Below are 15,369 nucleotides of genomic sequence, written 5' to 3' on the forward strand. Positions count from 1 at the left end.
GCATACAACAGAACTGGATAGAACTTACGAAAATATCTGACACACAATATTATCACACATTTTTTTTTTCAATAGAAATATGAAAAAGCTCTCAAGTGTACCAAAGTTCAAAGTTTAAACTTATTAAAACGTCATAGATTTATTGTTTTGCTTCAATTTGTGAAAAAAAATGTGCGATAATCGCAATAAGTTTTGTTTCATATGTGGTTTGTTGGTGGAGCAAAAGCATCGTTTGAAGTCATAGAATAATAAAGCTCTAGTTGATGGTTACAACGATTTCTTTAGTCTTACATATACTACTTCTGATCGCACTTATGAACCGGAATTTGTTTGTACTGAGTGTTCATTGAAATTCAAGAGATATAAATCAAAACGTTGCCAGAAAAGTCCAATTTCCTTATATTCTCCGATGATATGGCATCAACAGCCTTTTCATAAACCCGATGACTGTTATTTTTGTAAAACGGACGTAAATGGCCATCATTATATAAAAAAAAATAAAAAAATTAGTAAAAAAAACAAAATCTTAAAACTCACACAACTCTATGAATTTAAATTCAATTTTATTATTCCATCGATCCACATTTCCAAACATTCATTGGAGAGCTACTGTCGTAAGGCACAAACGTCAGTATAAGTTTTTTATTTGAAGCGTAAACAACAATATTTTTACCACACTTGAAAATGTCGAATTTCGCGCCAAATAATGTGTTTTTGCGGGGAATTCTTCTTCATTATTTTAATATGAAGAAAAAAGCAGCCGAAAGTCATCGTATCTTGGTGGAAGTTTATGGTGAGCATGCTCTAGCTGAGCGAACGTGCCAGAAGTGGTTTGCACGCTTTAAAAGTGGTGATTTTGGCTTGGAAGACGAAGAACGCGAGGGTGCGCCGCCAAAGTTCATGGATACCGAATTGGAGGAATTGCTCGATCAAGATCCGGCTCAAACGCAAGAAGAGGTTGCAAAAACTTTGGGAGTTGATCAATCAACCATTTCCAAACGTTTAAAAGCCATGGGAATGATCCGAAATTCAAATTTCGAAAAAAAACCGCACGAACTTATTCATAGTCCTAACGCAAAGTTAAAGTTACTATAACAGTAGTGTACTAAAAAAATTCCTCAATATCGGATAATATCGTAAAAATTATGTCAAAGTTGAAAAAATAAAAAAATTCCAAATACTTCCGTCTACAGTCACGTCAGTTGTCATTTCAAAAAAATTGTCAACACACTGTCAAAAAGGCTTCCTTTGGTTCGAAATCGAATGGAAATTGGCGAAGTTAGGAGTGATTCTTCACATCAACCTACTGAAAAACGGTTTTATGGCCATAAAATGAGATTTTGGGGGTGTATTGGAAATTTCTCCTATACCATTTTTCTTAGTTTCACTATACCTACAAGTTGTACTAGGTCTCCATAAAAGTATAATATCACTGTCGCACAGTGTTATATGTGTTTTGTTTTTTAATTTCCAATTTTATTGCAATCTGTTTTAAATTTAAACAATAAGCAATTTATGTAACTTAAGTTAATAGGTTAATCTTGAAGAGCGCGGGATAGGTGAATTCCAAGTTGACCTACAGAATTTGCTCACCACATGCTCTGGAAATAGCATACTGAAGCATGAAGTAAGAGCCGTGACATTTTATTATTATTATTTATTTATTTATTATTATTGTTTTTTTTTGTTTTTGTTTATATGATTTGAAAAGGTGTGCCCTTTTGAGGTGCGGTACGTTGGTGTTTAGCTGAATCATGGCCCTGGCAAGTGCGTTGGGGTGGATCGGCAAAACACTGCTGTATTTGTCGTTGAAACGTTTCATCTCTTTCCGTATTGATGGTATCATCGTTTTGTTGCGTTTTAGCTCGTTGCTGAAGTATATCGAGTCTGCAGTGATTAATCGCAGTATCTTTGCCTAAAACCTCTCTATGATGTCAATGTTCGTTTTTTTCGCCGCTCCCCATAGTTGGCTGCCATAAGTTCAAATAGGTTTAATTAGGGCTTTGTACTGGAGAAGTTTGTTTTCTGAAGACAGCACTGAGTTGCTTGCCATAAGCCATTGTAGCAAGGTGAGTTTAAAACCGAGTCGTTTGGGGTTGGTCATTATGTGTTTTTGCCACGTTAGGCGTCTGTCCAGGCGCATACCCAAATATTTGACAGTATCCGCTGTGGAAGCTGCTGATCGAATGAGGTGGCGGCAGCACATGTTTCTCGTTTCAGTGTGAAGGTAACTTCCGTGGACTTTGTTGGGCTTACCTGTATATACTATCTATTCAGCCATTTCTGTATATTTTTAATGTTTTCTTGTAGAAAATATGTCGCCAAAATAGTGTTGTGACTAGTAGACATAATGACGGTTTTGTCATCGTAAGTCACAGTCTCAACCAATTTTGAGAGTGGTAGATCCGCAGTAAATATTGTGTATAATACTGGGCCAAGAACACTTCCTTGTGGTACAGGGTGCACCATCTTTTATGTTTTTTTGAACACGGAACAGTAGGAGATCGAAAACATGCCGTTCAACGACGACCAAGACGTTCCAATGAACTTGTTGAAGCAATGAGGGAGAGCGTTGCCCAGGAGCCATTGTGAAACCACAATGCGGCGCATTTTAAAGGTGATTTAAATTTGTTTCCGTATAAAGTGCAATTGACACAAAGAATATTGCCGACAGACCATTCACGTCGTTTGGAATACGTCAAACAGTCGCTCGAATGGTTGACACTGACCCCAATTTTTGGAAGCAAATTTTAATGACTGACGAGGCACATTTTAACCTCTCTGGCAGCGTGAATAAACAAAATTGCCGCATTTGGGGATCTGAGAGTCCACACAAGATCCATGAAACACCTTTCCATGGCCGAAAGTCAATTGTTTGTGCCAGCATTTGCGTCAAAACCATCATTGGGCCCTATTTTTAGCGAGAAAACGAAACGGTCGATGGAAACCGATATCGATGGATGTTAGCTCATTATGTCTGCCCGCAAATGCTATACAAATCAGTTGTTTTTTCAAAGTTAATTATTGTTTTCATACCGACATAAAAGATGGCGCACCCTGTACACCTGCAGAGATTGGGGCAAAGTCCGTGATTTTGTCTCCTAGTTTGATTTGGAATTTAAGTGTGCTCTGCCCAATCCATAAGAAGGGTGATCCTGCAATCTGTGCCAATTGTATGTATTGTGTTAAAGACTGAAGCCCACCATCAACCAACTGATTGGTTGGCTTTAGACCTGGAAAGTCCACCCTCGACCAAATACTTACATTACGCTAAGTCTTTGAAAAACCCCATGAAAGAACACAGTCTTTTCGTCGACTTCAAAGCTGCTTTCGACACTACGAAAATAAGTTACCTATATGCCGCGATTTCTGAATTTGGTATCCTCGCAAAACCAATACGGCTATGGAAGATGACGTTGCTCAACACCAGCAGCGCCGTCAGAATTGGGAAGGAACTCTCCGAGCCGTTTGATACCAAACGAGGTTTCAGACAGGGCGACTCACTGTCGTGTGACTTCTTTAACCTGATGTTGTAAAGGATCGTATGAGCCGCAGAACTTAATCGCTCAGGCACAACTTTTTATAAGAGTCTGGCGTACGCTGTAATTATTGGCGTATGCCGATGATATTGACATCAGCGGTTTTAACAACACCGCTGTTAGTTCTACCTTTTCCAAACTGGATAAAGAGCTAAAGTGAATGGATCTGGCGGTGAACGAGGACAAACCGAAGTACCTCCTGTTATCAAACAAACAGTCGGCGCAACCGCGTATCGGCACCCACGGCATTGTTTACAGTTATGAATTCGAGGTTGTAAAAGACTTCGTTTATTTAGGAACCAGCATTAACACCGATAACAATGTCAGCCTAGAAAACCAACGTAGAATCTCTCATGGCAACAAGTGCTACTTTGGACTAAGTAGGCAACTGAGTAGTAAAGTCCTCTCTTGGCGAACAAAACTAGAGTGTTAGTTTCAAGGCTCTCAGCATGCCCGTCCGAACGTATGCCGCAGAAGCATGGACGATGACAACATCTGATAAAGCGACGCTTGGAGTGTTTGAGAGAAACATTCTGCGGAAGATTTTTGGACCTTTGCACGTTGTCAACGGCGAATATTGCAGGTGATGGAACGATGAGCTGTATGAGCTTTACGACGACATAGACATAGCGCAGCGAATAAAGATCAGCGGCTATGTTGGCTGGGTCATGTCGTCCGAATGGATACAAACGCTCCGGCTCGGAAAGTATTCGATGCGGTACCAGCTGGTGGTAGTAGAGGAAGAGGAAGGCCTCCTCTGCGTTGGAAAGATCACGTGGAGAAGGACTTGGCTTCACTTGGTATGCCTAACTGGCGCTGATTAGCACCAGAAAGAAACGACTGACGCGCTTTGTTAAACTCGGCCAAAATCGCGTTCGCAGTTATCGGGCGAATTAAGAAGAAGAAAAATACACATCATACATATGTATTTATATTTATATAAATTTCGCGCAATTGTCATAAAAAACTAAAACGAACAAATCTAATATGTACACATGCAAGTTAACGGCAGACCACTTACCCCATTACAATGCTAAATGTAAACACAATTGAGAAAACATATTTTGCATCTTACAAATCCGCCAGCTCAGCATTATGCTGCTGCGTAATAAAAATTAATTGAAAATGAAATTGTTATCTTCTTTGACCAGGCTGATGCAATGCCAAACCATCATTGTGAAATACATAGATTTAAGTAAACAAATTGGCAATGCCAAACCATCATTGTGAAACACATAGATTTAAGTAAACAAATTGTAAAGATATAAATAAGGGAATTTATAGAATAAAGTTTAGTTTTTACTCCGTCTTCAACTGAAGCACGTCTTTTTTAAAAATGTTATTCCAGTAAGGAAAAACATAATTGGCGCCCAACGTAAAGGGCCTTGTTCTCCACTTTCAGAGCGTTTAAAAGTGATCGCAGTGCAGGCATCGAGCTCCGGTTCAACTAAGCAGCTTCAGCGAAGTTACCAACAGCGACTCAATAGCAAAGAACAATAACAGCAACAATTTTGCCATTAACACCAGCAGTGGCTTGGCTTGCAACTTTTGCCCGATTTGGCAGCGCTCCTTGTAGCGAGCATTTTCCTGGCGCAGCACGTTCTTCGCAGAAGAGGAGACACAAATGCACCGAAGATAAAAAATGATATATGTAAGTTATACCATATACATATAATAAGTAAATGGGGAATACTCCCAGTGAAATAAAATATTCAAAATTATTATATTGTGAATATTGTAGTGGGGATCATAAAATTGAAAAGTGCCCTATATTATTCAAGAAAAATTTTAAGAAAAGTGAACAAAAGAATAAAAAGTATTCAAAATAATAAAATATAGGAATGGCTGATTTAACAGTTGATTTAATGTAGTGGGGATCATAAAATTGAAAAGTGCCCTATATTATTTAAGAAAAATTTTAAGAAAAGTGAACAAAAGAATAAGATATAAAAATGGCTGACTTGACAGTTGATTTAATTACAAGATTGATTGCGGAGAGCACAATAAATTTAAGGCAGGAAGTTGAACGATTACGATCTCAAGTTGAGATAGATACTCGTAGGGTGACGGATTATGTGACTGAGTCTATTGACGAAAATATACAGTGCCAAGAATCTCTTGATGTTGTTAAATCCCTTCCAGATTTTTCAGGGAAATTAAATTCTTACGTTAGTTGGAGGGAGGCAGCACATAATGCTATGAGCCTGTATATAAGGAAAAGTAGAAGATACTTTGCAGCCCTTACTATTTTGCGAAACAAGATCACACAAGATGCGAATGACGCGCTCACCAATCATGGTACGGTGTTGAATTTTGATGCAATAATTGCGCGATTAGATTTTGCTTATTCAGACAAACGGCCGATGCACATTATAGAACAGGAACTGAGTGTCTTACGCCAGGGATCAATGACAGTTGTCGAGTATTATAATTTGGTCAATAGAAAATTGACCTTACTCATAAATAAAACAATAATGACTCATAGTAGCTCATCCGATATAGCCAAAGAACTTAATAAAAAGAATAGGGATCATGCCTTAAGAATATTTGTAACTGGTCTCAATGCACCTTTAAGAGACATAATATTTTCTCTCAATCCTCAGGATTTGCCTGATGCTTTGGCAAAAGCACAGGAACTAGAATCAAACAACCAAAGGGCATTATTTGCTAAAAATTTTGCAAATGAAAGAAGCAGAGCTAGGACAACAAATTATCCCAATAATAATTTGAGGTTCCCAACAAGGAATAACGTACCAAAACCAGAACCAATGGACGTAGATCCATCTGTCTCCAGGTCATACAATAAGAATTACAACCCTTTTGGTCAACAAGGTGGCAGATATTTTAATCAGAATAACAAACCCCAGACAAGTAGTTCAGGCAATGGGTTAAATACTACTCAACAAAGTTCAGGGCCTCAGAACCAACATATGCAAGGCTTCAAGAGACGAAGAGAAAGTAATAATAGCTTTCGACCGCAAGGAAAAGCTCCTAAAATAAACAATTTAAATGAAGAACATTTTTTAGGGAAAAGGGGAACGACCTCCCCTACATTATAGTTTATGATAAAAAACTCAATAAAGGATTGAAAGCACTGGTAGATACCGGAGCAACTTCTTGTTATATTAAGCAGGGAGTATATCAAAATAGAAATGAATTAGCCATTTATAAAAGAGTGAGAACTGTAAATGGTTATTCTATTATAAAATATTACCATATAATAAATTTATTCGGAGTTCGACAAGTATTCTATGAAATAGATAATTTGGATTCGGACATCCTTTTAGGATATAATTTTTTAAAGAAAATAGAAGCACGTATCGATATACGTAGCAACAAAATAATTTACAAAACAAAATATGAGAACGAAAAGGTGGATGAAAGTATGAATATTAACATCCATAAAGAAAGAGTAACCTCAGAGAAAAAAGAAAATGTTAACCCCTTGGGACAAAAAGATCCTAAGGCGCCAGCAGATGATAGTACCTGCAACAAAAAAGAAAAGTATGAAAATAAAAATGAGAAAAAAGAAAATTTTAACCCCTTGGGACAAAAGGATCCTAAGGCGCCCGCCGAAGAAAATACCGGCAATAAGAAAAGAAAAAATAATAAAAAAATTAATTATATATTAAAATAAACACTGTGGATCAGAAAATTTCTACAGCATATACCGAGGGATTTACCGGTAAAAGTATGCCATATAAATGTTTGTCTTTGGCACCTGAAGATCCTAAAGCAATAGCTGATGAATATTCAGGTAATATAAGGGATAACTATTCCATGAAAACTGAAAAAGGTTCAGATCAGGCAGTCAATGAAAGTTTTGATGAAAACAGTGAAGACTCTCACTTAGTAAGAGCTTATAAAACTCCAGAAAGGAGAAATCAGGGTAAAAACCTTGAGGAATTTAGAATTTTAATAAAGCAGAGAATAGTGGAAAAACACGGAAATATTGATACAAGTTTTCCGTTTAGAACAGATGTAAGAGCGGAAATACGAACAGAAAATGAAAAGCCGATATGGAGTAAACAGTACCCATATCCTCTGTCTGTGAATTCTTTCGTAAATAAAGAAATTGGAAGATTATTGAATGAAAATATTGTAAGGCCTAGTAAAAGTCCTTATAATTCACCCATTTGGGTGGTATCAAAAAAAGGTACTAACGACGACGGTTCACCAAAATTTAGAATGGTGATAGATTACAAAAAATTGAATGTTCATACTATTCCCGATCGCTATCCCATCCCGGATACGAATATAATTTTGTCAAATTTAGGGAAATCAAGATACTTTTCAAGCATTGATTTGGAGTCAGGTTTTCACCAGATTTTAATGTCGGAAAATGACATAGAAAAAACAGCTTTTTCCGTTAATAACGGAAAATATGAATTTTTAAGAATGCCTTTCGGTCTAAAAAATGTTCCCAGAATATTTCAAAGAGCAATGGACAATATATTGCGTGATCAAATAGGAAAAACATGTCATGTATATATGGATGATATAATAATTTTTTCAGGAAGTTTAGATCACCATATGAAGGATTTGCAAATGATAATTGAAATATTAAGAAGCGCTAATATGAAAATTTCTCTTGAAAAATCTAAATTTTTCAGAACTGAAATAGAATTTTTGGGTTACATTATAGCTCAAAATACAATTAAAACAGATCCAAATAAAATTGAATTAATGCTTAATTACCCGCTACCCAAAAGTTTACGGGAATTAAGGGGGTTTTAGGTGTTACCGGTTATTACCGGAAATTCATTAAAGATTATGCAACGATTGCAAAGCCATTGACAAAATACTTATCCGCAGAAAATGGCAGAGTCTCTAAAAATATGTCAAAAAAGGTATTAGTGAAAATTGATGAAGCAGGGATATCTTCTTTTAAAAAGCTAAAGAAAAGTTTAGCATCAGCAATGGAATTGACGCAACCAGATTATTCAAAAAAGTTTGTGTTAACTACTGACGCATCGAATGTTGCAATAGGCGCAGTCCTTTCTCAAGAAAATAAACCCATTACTTTTGTTTCCAAAACTCTTAATAAGACAGAAAGAAATTATGCTACAAATGAAAAAGAGTTGTTTGCGATTGTATGGGCACTGAAGAATCTTCGTAATTATCTTTATGGAGTAACTAATCTTGAAATTCACACGGATCATCAACCGTTAACATTTGCATTATCTACGCGCAACCCGAATTCTAAAATGAAAAGATGGCATGCTTTAATTGAGGAGTTTTCTCCAAAATGTGTATATAGGCCAGGCAAAACGAATGTTGTGGCTGATGCATTATCACGCCTTGAAATAAACAATTTGTCAAGTGAATCAGAACATTCAGCGGAAAGTAGCGAAAATGATCAAATACAGGAAACATACAAACCTGTAAATCAATTTAAACAACAAACTATATTATGTAAAAATAGGTTCACTATACATGAAATGATAGAAATTTTTGGAAGAAAAAGACATTTGATTGAATATGATACAGTTGAGAATCTACTTACTATTTTAAAAGAATACATAAAACCTAAATTGGTAACAGCAATACACTGCACAGTAGAGGATTTGTATGAGATACAGCGACCTCTAAAAGAAACATTTCAAAATAAATTTGTATATACTAAGCTATTTCCTATGGACATTCCCAATAGGGAAGATCAAGCAGGTATAATTGAGCAAACCCATAACAGAGCCCATCGAAATTACAATGAAAATATAAAACAGATAGAAAAACTATACTATTGGCCAGAAATGAGAAAGAAAATGAAGGAATATGTACGCAATTGCATAACGTGCAATAGGAACAAATATGATCGACATCCGAAAAAAATTCCAATAAAAGAGGCTCCAATTCCAGAAAAAGAGGGAGAGCAGCTTCACCTAGATATTTTTTATGCTCAGGGGTTGAAGTTTATCACATGTATTGATGCTTATTCAAAATTTTTAATATTAAAAAATATAGAAGACAAATCTAATATTGAGGAAAAGATTTTAGAAATTCTTCAAACTTTCCCAGATGTGAAACGAATAACGTTAGATAATGAGCCAAGTTTCACAACACCTCAATTCAAATCGTTAATGCAGAGATTAAATATTGAAATATATTTTTGCAATCCAAGGCATAGTATTACTAATGGACAAATTGAAAGAGTTCATTCTACGATAATAGAGATAGCTAGATGTATAAAAGAGGAATACAACATAGTAAGTGATTTAGAAACAGTTCTAAGAGCTGCACAACAATATAATATTACAATACATTCCGTTACAAAATTCCGACCAACAGATATTTTTCATAATAAAATAGATCATGAAAAATTGCATGATACTCTTGAGCAGGCGCAAAAGAAAATGCTTGCGATTCATAACAAAAATAGATTAAATAAGGAATACCACTCTGGTCAGGTAATATATGAAAAAATTGTAGGTGAAAGAAATAAGTTAAAGCCCAGATATAAGAGACAACAAGTAAAAGAGAACTTAGCAAATAAGGTAGTAATTAATAACAGAAACAGAATAATACATAAGGATAACATTAAAAGTTAAAATTTTTTTATATTATTTTATAGGAAATGTACTTGGGGTATTTTTTCATACCTTTTATTACTCTCATCCAGGCGGACATAATCAATTACTCAAACGACGAATATATTTTAATACAGAATGAACAAGCATTGCTATACGAATCGTTTGGAAGCATTTTCCATGTTACAAATTTAACATATTATGAAACTTTATATAATGAAGAAAAATTATATTTTTTACAAGAAAAAGAAAAACATTCTTATTCTACATCGGACTTTCTAGAAATAGAATCAGAACTCCAAATTATAGAATCTTCTTTAATTCAATTGGAAAAAACTAGAACAAAGAGAGGAATTAATGAAATAGGTACAGTATGGAAGTGGATAGCAGGCACACCTGACCATGACGACTACATTTTTATTTCAAATAAAATTAATGATTTAATTGAAAATAGCAATAAACAACTAACGACAAATTCTGAAATATTTAATGAAATACGACGTTTAACGAATTTAGTAAACAGTATCACAGGAATTTCGCATGAAAGAATAATACGTAAACAGAGAATTAAAATGATAATATATGAATTACAAAATATTTTGCAAACTATTACATTAGCAAAAGGAGGAATATTAAACTCACATATACTTCATACAGATGAAACAAGAGAAATAATTCAGAACGAATTACAAGCAGTAACCTTGACAGACTTATTAGACGTTTCAACATTTAAAATCATACAAAAATCAGATCTAATTATATTGTATATTAAATATCCCAAAATAAATAATATTTGTACGTTATTTGAAACCAGACCAATATCACAAAATGATGGGAAGTTAATAATTGAGAATGAAGTAGCATTATGTAATAACACATTTATATCTATTGAAGAATGTAAAATTGAAATAAGTAATATTTTTTGTAAGCAAAAATTACAAAATACATGTTTTATAAATTTGTTAAATAAAAAGCCAGCTAATTGCACTAAAATCAAAGAAAATAATAAACAAATAGATAAAATAAGAGATGGGGCTATATTCGTTTCAGGGAAACATACAGTTAATAAAATTGTAATAAATGGTACATATTTAATAACTTTTAATACAAGTGTGAATATAGATAACAAAACATATGAAAACCCCACAGGAAAAATTGTAAAATTTATAAAACAAAATCATTTTAAAAATTATGAAATACTTGAATTTGTAAACTCAAATGACGACACTTTAAAGTTCACTAACATAAATTTCTTAGAAAAAATTGGAAATTCGTATATTGAAAATCCCAAATCAATGTCATTATTGACCTTCATGTCACTGGCAATAATAGCATATACAGTTCATAAATTGATATTGTTTATACAAATGAAAAAGCAAGAAAAGTTCCAAAGAAATCAAGAAAAATTATATTTTGAGTTGCAAAATAAAATAAATATTCTATCAAAAGAAATCGTTGAATCGAGGGCGATTCATTTTAGAGAAGGGGGAGTTAACGGCAGACCACTTACCCCATTACAATGCTAAATGTAAACACAATTGAGAAAACATATTTTGCATCTTACAAATCCGCCAGCTCAGCATTATGCTGCTGCGTAATAAAAATTAATTGAAAATGAAATTGATATCTTCTTTGACCAGGCTGATGCAATGCCAAACCATCATTGTGAAATACATAGATTTAAGTAAACAAATTGGCAATGCCAAACCATCATTGTGAAACACATAGATTTAAGTACACAAATTGTAAAGATATAAATAAGGGAATTTATAGAATAAAGTTTAGTTTTTACTCCGTCTTCAACTGAAGCACGTCTTTTTTAAAAATGTTATTCCAGTAAGGAAAAACATAATTTGCATACAAATCATATGGGCATATCAAATGAATAAATCTACGTACATATTATATACGCAAACATTATATAATCTTTTCTAAAAAAAGAGCGCATCTACATGCTTTTATTTGCTATATTTGAGTTCAAAAAAGAGGCTGTCTGTAAAGTCGGTTTACTGACGATAATTTAACGTGACAACGTCATAAGAAAATACTGATGTAATGGTTTCAATTTTCAAAACAAGATTTTAATTCTATTTGCTTGGTAGATATTTTGTATGGATATAGAGAAGGAGGTAAATGGAATCGCAATGGAATTGATCAAGTTACATTTACACAAACGTGAAAAATTACGAAACATTTATCAAATTCATGAAAGATATGTTCAATTTGGATTGTGCATCAGACGTTAATAAGTCAACAACACTAAGAGGCGCCTTTCATTTCCTACTTTTCCTATCATCGTCCTATTCTCAACAGAGAAATGGTTCATTACCATGCACACAGGAAGAAGGCATATGCAAATACAAATATGTGAATTTATATACATATACGCATATACATATATAGTATATGCTCACTCAAGTAGGAGAGAACCAGATGTCGAACGTTGCCGAATGCGGGGGTCGATTGTGCTCTTTATCGTTCTTTCCGTGCTCTCGCTTGCAGTTCAAGCAAGGTAACGCCGCATGAGCAAAATAACGACGAATGAGCAAGATAACGACATATTTTTTCGTTCGTGCAGCCAGCTAAATCGAATTATAAGACGTTATCACATCAAAAAAGCAATATAAACACAGCAACTAACATGGGTTTCAAAATAAATGCATGATTATCATGCGTTGACCACGGATACCTCATTTTTAGCAAGATATATTAGAAATCTATATATTAGTGCCTACTTATTGACCCACCAAACTAAATTGAAACTTGTTAGATCACTGATTGTTGCGCATATGTATATCATATGCAGAGGTAGTGTAATGTAGTTTAGTTCATATTTGTTTTATTTTAATTCAATTTAATTTAATTTAACAACAAAATTATTATATAAACTAAAACTAAAGCAGTGCTAGCATCGCAGACTTTCGAATGGGGTGGTCTTAATAATATATCCAATGCAATAATATACACATAAAAGCCATTGTACCTGTATGAAAAGATTACCCGATGTATCCGAACATTGGATCTCATTGTTCCGATATATTCATACTTGGCTTCTAACTACTTCTAACTTCCTTATATAATCCTCCCCCTGTACATTCGTAATCATTCTATTATACTAAAATTTAATAAGTTCTAAAACTTCAGCTTTTACACTTAAGTAATGAACATTCAAAAAACAAAAGGAAAAGTAGTAGGAAACTTCAATTTTGTTTTGGGGTGTATATTCAATAAGAAGAGGGATGATTATTTTGGATTTGGCAGAGAATACTTAAACTCCAATCGGCAAGCATGCACTCCGTTCACATTATAGTTCATGAATGCACTTTATTCGTGTTCTTTATCTGCAATAAGTATTTATGCGATAATGTGTCATTTTATCGATTTACATTCTTGACCGTTTTTTAATTAAAGCTAGCATAACAGTAGTGACGTGCAATTTCTACTTTTGCCGCGGAAATGTAAAAAATGTGTTAGGGCATGTATATAGTAAAATCATTAAATTAAGAGCTATTTTTAATTTTATGAACACAATATTCTTTCAGGATAGATTTCGGGCAGATGGGAAAGATGTTAGCATCGAGTTTTTATCGGCTAATGATCAATCACTTATTGCCGTCCAAGGACCTGAAGCTGTTACAACGCTTGAGAAGCTGCTTCCAAAGTCCCAAATGTTAGACACACTTTATTTTATGCACACGTCAGTCATGGAAGTAGCTGGGGTATCAAATTGTCGTGTAACACGATGCGGCTACACTGGTGAAGACGGTGTAGAGATATCTGTTCCGTCAGTCCACGTCCAGCATGTTACCGAAGCACTTTTAGATACAAATCAAAATCTTAAGATGGCCGGTTTAGGAGCACGAGATTCACTACGCCTAGAAGCGGGTTTGTGTTTGTACGGCACTGATATAAATGATCAAATTACACCTGTTGAAGCAGGTCTTACTTGGTTAATTGGTCAGATACTTATGTTCTAACACAAGCTCTTGACACTAATTTTAGTTTATATTTGCATGCAAAGCTCGAAGTCGACGTAACGAAGGGAATTTTCCAGGCTCTCGTCGAATTTTGGCGCAATTACAGCCAGGAACTAACCAGGTCACGAAACGACGCATCGGTTTAATCATGAACGGGCAAAAGCAAATTCCACCTGCGCGCGCTGGTGTAAAGATCTATTGTCAGGATAAAGTAGTTGGACATATAACAACCGGCTGTCCAAGTCCGACCCTTGGGAAAAATATCGCAATGGGCTATATTACTAATGATTTGAAGAAGCTAGGCACCGAAGTGCAGCTCAAAGTTCGTAATGTTCTATATGAAGCAACTCTTGCTCGTATGCCATTTGTAAAAAGCAATTACTATGTCAATCCAAATAAATAAGTTTTATTTACGAAACGTCTTCTCTGATGTATACATACCGTGGCTCAATAAAGAACTCAGACACCCAAGTGATGTGGTTTTAAATAAAAAAGAGGTCTGTAAAGTCGGTTTACTGACGATAGTTTAACGTGACAACGTCATAAGAAAATACTGATGTAATGGTTTCAATTTTCCAAACAAAATTTTAATTTTATTTGTTTGATAGATATTTTGTATGGATAAAGAGAAGGAGGTAAATGGAATCGCAATGGAATTGATCAAGTTACATTTACACAAACGTGAAAAATTACGAAACATTTATCAAATTCATGAAAGATATGTTCAATTTCGATTGTGCATCAGACGTTAATAAGTCAACAACACTAAGAGGCAACATCATCGATTTGCCTTTTTCAAGACAGATTACACTCGAAACACCCTCTTTCATTTCCTACCTTTCCTATCATCGTCCTCTTCGCAACAGAGAAATGGTTCATTACCATGCACACAGGAAGAAGGCATATGCAAATACAAATGTGTCAATTTATATACATATGCGCATATACATACATATATATGCTCACTCAAGTAGGAGAGAACCAGATGTCGAACGTTGCCGAACGCGGGGGCCGATTGTGCTCTTTGTCGTTCGTTCCGCGCTCTCGCTTGCAGATCAAGCAAGGTAACGCCGCATGAGCAAGATAACGACACATTTTTTCGTGCGTGCAGCCGGCTAAATCGAATTATAAGACGTTATCACGTCTAAAAATATATATTACAATGAGAATCTATTGCGTTTGTAGGCCACATTTATTTTCGTTCTTCAAGCGTATCTTTCGAAACTACAAAAAACATAAACAAACTTCAGCTCATTCGTGAAAAAATATGATACAAACATAAAAGCTTAGCAAAATACATAACAAAACAGAACATTTATATAAAGT

At 34.7% G+C, this 15,369-nt stretch overlaps 1 protein-coding gene across 1 annotated transcript; it reads left to right on the forward strand.

The window, feature by feature from the left end:
• Positions 1-7,232: 7,232 nt before the first annotated feature.
• On the forward strand, positions 7,233-14,514 carry LOC129250718 (uncharacterized). The gene is made up of 3 exons (XM_054890318.1): positions 7,233-7,391; positions 13,609-14,023; positions 14,088-14,514. Exons 1-3 carry the CDS (start codon positions 7,233-7,235, stop codon positions 14,444-14,446), a joined length of 933 nt encoding a protein of 310 aa, XP_054746293.1. The 3' UTR covers positions 14,447-14,514.
• Positions 14,515-15,369: the final 855 nt, after the last annotated feature.

This window comes from Anastrepha obliqua, chromosome 6, assembly GCF_027943255.1.
Source record: "Anastrepha obliqua isolate idAnaObli1 chromosome 6, idAnaObli1_1.0, whole genome shotgun sequence".
NCBI lineage: Eukaryota > Metazoa > Arthropoda > Insecta > Diptera > Tephritidae > Anastrepha > Anastrepha obliqua.